At 39.0% G+C, this 5782-nt stretch overlaps 1 protein-coding gene across 2 annotated transcripts in view; it reads left to right on the top strand.

Annotated features, from left to right (window-relative positions):
• Positions 1-5462, top strand: part of LOC119276475 (CTD small phosphatase-like protein 2) — a 5947-nt gene extending 485 nt beyond the window's left edge. Inside the window, exons 2-8 of one of the 2 annotated variants that reach the window (XM_037557543.1) lie at positions 501-587; positions 1965-2152; positions 2880-2980; positions 3669-3774; positions 3983-4465; positions 4551-4888; positions 5044-5462. In XM_037557543.1, coding sequence (XP_037413440.1) covers positions 1996-2152; positions 2880-2980; positions 3669-3774; positions 3983-4465; positions 4551-4888; positions 5044-5196 — 1338 coding nt within the window. In that variant the 5' untranslated portion in view covers positions 501-587; positions 1965-1995 and the 3' untranslated portion in view covers positions 5197-5462. The remainder of the gene's footprint in view (positions 1-500; positions 588-1964; positions 2153-2879; positions 2981-3668; positions 3775-3982; positions 4466-4550; positions 4889-5043) is intronic. The other variant, XM_037557542.1, reaches the window with a different exon arrangement.
• The last annotated feature ends 320 nt before the right edge of the window (positions 5463-5782 follow it).

The raw sequence follows: 5782 nt of genomic DNA, 5'->3' as shown, positions 1-5782 counted from the left end.
CGCCGGGTTCTAAATCCGGCTAGAAACACGCGGGATTTTGATTCTTCCGCACTCGCTAGATTCTGAGAGTTGGCGAAATCCTTCCATCTTCCTTCTAGTTGGGGATTTCTGTTTTTCTTCCGCCGGGTTGGACTCTGCTGCTTTGCTTTCGCTACTTTGTTAGTTCCTTCTGTCGGAATCGCACCCGGCGTGTAATTTCTAGCTAAATCTCTAATTCGACTAGACAGTTTGTGGGGTTCTAGTGCACAGCGGCGATCTGAGTGAGTTATTGTAGGGTTTGTTTGTTGTAATCTCACTTTTGGTACTCCCTTCAATTGGAGTAGTGGGTTTTAGAGAATCTAATGGGAGCATCCCTCCAGTCAAGGAAACAATTTTAATGGAAATATTCCCCTCCGTCTAAATTTACTTGTTCTTCTCCTCTAGGGTTTGGGCTCTCGTTTTAGTTTACGCCATCTTATACCTTGTCGTTGCTTAACCTAGATGTTTTGCTACCTTTGTAGATCCGCGTTGTACTCCTTGACCGGCTATGGCTTTTATCAATTCAAAGTCAGATTCATTTCAAGCCTTCTGTCTAAAACAGAACTTAGGTATTGGATGCCCTTTGTTATTTTGTTAGAGGCTTTTGCTGTTGACCTAGCTCCAAAAGTAATTCTTTTGCTGTAGTATGTTGGCAACGCAGATGATTTTGTCCTGAAATCTCTTACTCTAGCTTGCAGCTTACATGCAAATTTTTTGCTAACCTTTGATGCTTCTCAACGTTAGTAATTAATACTAGAACACAAGTACGTTATACTTGTAGGTTTGTGTGTTTGCTCGTGCAAATGAAGAAATAAACTACACTAACATAACCAGTCTAACGGTTTCTGCCGGTTCCCTCCTGCTTTGCTGGTAAAAGGATACCACTTTTGTGTAAATAAAGTTGCAGTTGCGGAAACATGTGATTAAGAGTGCAAACTGTGTGAAACAGCAAGACTCTTGCTCAAAAGCAGGACTTTTGGGGTTTGGGTTATATTATCGACCCTGTCCAAAGCAGGACTTCTAGGTTTGTGTGTTTGCTTCTGCAAATGAAGAAATAAACTACACTAACTTAACCAGTGTAACGGTTTCTGCCGGTTCCCTCCTGCTTTGCTGGTAAAAGGATACCACTTTTGTGTAAATAAAGTAGCAGTTGCGGAAACATGTGATTAAGAGCGCAAACTGTGTGAAACAGCTAGACTCTTGCTCAAAAGCAGGACTTTTGGGGTTTGGGTTATATTATCGACCCTGTCCAGAATTGGCACAAGCAATGTTGCACAATGCTGAAGGTTTAAAGGCGTGGGAAAAATTGCAATGTGCATTCATCTTTTGGTAGTCTTGTATGTTTTCACTGAAAATTGTGACAACAATTGGACCCATAGGACGCTTTTTATGTTAAACCTGTTTGTTGCGCACATATTGTTGGCATTGCTCTATTTGTATGTGCTAGGAGGGTAAGTAAGGAGAATTGGAGTGGTACACAATATTAGCTCACAAGTAGACACCGTGCCATGTCTGTGCTGCTTGGGTCACTAAGAGATGAATACTATTGCTGCCCATGCATAGTTTGAAAACTTTCAAGTAACATCAGACCTACACGCCATCTTAGTGTAGTCACTAACCAGGTCTGTTCGCTTTTGGTGTGTATGTCACAGAAGCATGATGATGTTTCTTTCTTTATTCTGCAAAATACCATGGGTTTAGGGTTTCGTTTAATATCAATACACATTATACACTCGGTAGTCCATGCTGAATAAGGTTAGGCAGAAGTATTTTTTTTTCTTTTCCTTTTTCACTAGTAACCCGACAGGGTAGGTAAAAATGTTGGCATGTCATGTATTCATTAAACTATTATGGTTTTGTTTCCTTGTATATCTGTGAATGTTGGGCCTCACTGTTCTCTTTCTTTTTTAAAGTCATATTTTTTTACTTCTGTTATGGATGTGCAGACAGCTTTGGCACTCTGAACTGCTGATCAAGATGCCAGCACTGAGAATGAAGAGGAAGTTTGATGATGACATTTTCGGGAATGAATTTGACACCAAATCCATGAAATCGATGAAAATTTCAAATTTTCAAGTTGATGAGTTCGAGCAGGCATTTGTGTTGAACTCGTCTTACAAGGACCCTCAGGATGGTAAGTGACTACATGGTTGCTCTTTTAAGGGAAGAGGTGACTGCATAGGTGTCTTGTTCTCTTATGAATAAATTATATTGAACATAGATATTTCCCTATGTTTCAAATAGAAAATACCTTCCAAGTTAGCTCCAATGTCCATTCTTGGTTATCTATGCTGGTGATGAATGTGTACCCTTGACTGGAATTCTGACAACTACGTACTCCCTCCGTTCCAAAATAGATGACCCAACTTTGTACTAAAGCTAGTATAAAGTTGGGTCATCTATTTTGGAACGAAGGGAGTATGTCCTTAGCAGTATATTCAGGAGATACTCCTAGTCCTGTTTCTAAATACTTGGCACTGTATGACCAAATCAGACATACCAAGATATGGCTTCAGTAGAGTTGAACCATAAAACGCTCTACCAATATTATAAGCACGACTGTGAATTTATAACATGGAGCAAAATTAATAGGGGTATTTGGGGGAAATTTGCCTTGAGATTAGCAGGTTGACAAGTGTTGGGGAAAGATATTGGTTTCAATCTTTCAGAAATGGAAGGAGTATTATCTGTAAACATATAGTAGATAGCTAGATTAGTTGGTTGTGTCTTACCATTGATTTGTTTACTTTTACACATAATATTTTTAAACGAAGTAGAGCAATACACTGCGCATGGTTGATAATTCAAGGTTAGTGTACCTGTGTATATTTTATATGGATTGATGATCTCTCTTTTTTCAGAGCCTGAGTCGACAACTCAACTAGCTGGCCAGCATAGTAGGGTTACAGAATTTTCTGGCTTGCATGCTGTACTTGGAGTAACATCCGTTGCTCTGCTGAAGGTATTGCAACATCATCTGATCTCAAAACTTGACTCAGTGATAAAATATTGTGCACTTATCCTTGTGGTTAATCATTTTGATTTCAATACAAATATCTAGTGGCTTCTTGTATTTCAACTGCCAAATCATCACATTGCTTCCATTGTTTGTAATATTACCACTTAGACTACTGTTCTGTACTTGGTCAAGTTGAATGTTCTTTTGATGTTAGCTTGCTTACATCCCAATTGATGATTGCCTGATAACATTAATTGGACGTTTAGATTTCTTTTTGGTTTTCTTGTTAATATGTTCGGATGATTGCTTTCAGCAAGTTATCATTGCTGATTTCGATGACAAGCGAAAAAGGGTGCAATTTCTAACTAGAACTTTTGATGATGGAATTTACCTGTTGCCTATTGCCATTTCACCTTCTACATCAACTTGTTCAGATTAAATGATTAAATGCTTAAATGCCTCAAATATCTTGTAAAGGCTCTAGAATGTCACCATTGTTTGATATTTGCTATATTAGGATCTGAACTTTGATGTAGCATCTTAAGGTCGGTAGTGGTTTGCTTTGTTGCTTTTTTTGGTCATGTCTCATGCTCAATTTCTTTCTGAAATCCCAGCATTATATATCAGCATCACTATTTTCATTTTTTTTGGAAGAACCTCTGCAGCCTAAGATTATCCTATTGATATGCAGGATTTAATATCTGAAACTGTTGTTCCACCAAATTTGGAGCCTGATTCCTTATCGAATAATGATGACGGCAAATCTCAGTCAAATGTAGTGAACACCTGTGATAAAGGTACAAGTACTCCTTACCCCTCGGGCAGTTTCTGTAACTAATCTGGCTAGTTTAGGTGATAAGTTTTGTTCATGGCCAATGTCTATTTGTCTGCACGTATAAAAATACACAGCCGCTACATTCAATGTTTTAGAGAGCACATTTGATATGCTCACAAGCAAGGTTTAACCTGTGCACATGTATATTCATTTACAATTTTGCATTGCAGAGTTTGCAGATGAAGATGTAAATTCTGCAGCACAAGATATCTGTGCTGTCAACGATCATGAGAAAAGCCTGGGCTCAAACCCGGATTGCAGCCTGTTGGATATTTATAATCCTGATGATGCTTTTCCTTTCTTATTTGATGTTCCAACTGGTCTCCTGGCTAGTTACAGTACATTTTGTGATGAATTTGTACCCATTGATTCATTGATAGACATGAGTGGCATATGCGGAGTATTTCCACTTAATGAGAGCACCGTGGAAGGTGGCATTGGCAATGAACCATGCCCATCACCAGGGGATATGTGCTTTAATAACTCGGGTGGGGAGTGCTTTAGCCATTCTGAGGTTTTAGAGTGGCTTAATCCATATATGGATGAGGAGGATTTACCTAATCTTATTGATTATACCGAGTTGAGCTCAAATGCTACTTGTGTATCTAAAGAGCAAGGGGCCAGGAAGGTCACTCTTGTGCTTGATTTGGATGGTACGTTGCTAGCATGAAAATACTTGCTTTCTTTGGTAACTTGTTGCTTGCCATTGAGAATAATGTATTGATTCTTCCTGTGCAGAAACCCTTGTTCATTCAACTATGGAGCACTGTGATGATGCAGATTTTTCTTTTCCAGTGTCCTTTGGTATGAAAGAACATCTGGTGTATGTGAGGAAGAGACCACATTTGCATATGTTCCTCCAGAAGATGGCTGAGATGTTTGACGTTGTTATATTCACAGCAAGCCAAAGTGTTTATGCAGACCAGCTGCTTGACAGGCTCGATCCAGAGAACACATTGTTCTTGAAGCGTTTTTTCCGTGAGTCATGTGTATTTACGGAAAATGGCTACACAAAAGATCTGACTGTTATTGGAGTTGACCTTGCAAAGGTTGCCATAATTGACAACACTCCGCAGGTAAATTGCTACGATTAATTTTCAGCACCTCTCTCACTCAGTACTTCCATAGTAGGATTAAATCTTCCAAAGTGTCCTTAACCAACATTTCCGTTTGGAGTCTTGTACTTTAGCTATCCGTTTCTTATGGTACTTATTTTGTGTCGTGTATACAGGTTTTCCAGTTGCAAGTGAATAATGGTATACCCATAGAGAGCTGGTATAACAACCCCTTTGATGAGGGGTTACCTCAGCTGATTCCATTCCTGGAGACGCTTGCTGTTGCTGATGACGTCCGACCCATAATTGCCAAGAGGTTTGGCAACTAAAAGGACAATGGCTGAGGTTTTCCAGCACGTGTTAGGAAGAGTTTGTTGGTTACTCACATAGAGGAACAAGAACTTACATGACACATTGACTGAGTTAGTCGAGACTTGCCTTTTTCTTAACTTTATTTACATGTGTTTCATAGGATCGAGAATTTTGGTGGCAGAGCTATTCCTCGTGAATTGTACATATCCTCAAACACTGTTATAGAATTTTGTACATAATAACTGTTAGAAATGAAAGTGAACCCCTCCAAAATTTCTTCTTTGCCCCATTGTCTAAAGTTCGTATGTTAAGCAGTTCACTGCTTAGTGTGTTCTTTCTGTTCCATGATGCCAACTACTCCCTCCGTCCCTAGATATAAGTGTGTTTTTGACAGTGTAAAAAAACGTTCTTATATTGTGGGACAGGAGTGTTTTTGACAGTACACTAGTGTAAAAACGTTCTTATATTATGTGACAGGGGGAATATAATTTGTTTTGTAACGAGTCTCAAGTGGCTAGTTAATTGTCAACATACTTCGCTAAGATGAATTATCATGATTGACTTCCCAATAGCAGTAAAGCTTGTACTCCCTTCATAAAAATT

The sequence above is a fragment of the Triticum dicoccoides genome, chromosome 3B (genome assembly GCF_002162155.2).
Source record: "Triticum dicoccoides isolate Atlit2015 ecotype Zavitan chromosome 3B, WEW_v2.0, whole genome shotgun sequence".
In the NCBI taxonomy this organism is placed as follows: domain Eukaryota; kingdom Viridiplantae; phylum Streptophyta; class Magnoliopsida; order Poales; family Poaceae; genus Triticum; species Triticum dicoccoides.
The sequence above is the reverse complement of the archived record's forward strand: the minus strand, read 5'-3'. Positions and strand labels throughout refer to the sequence as shown.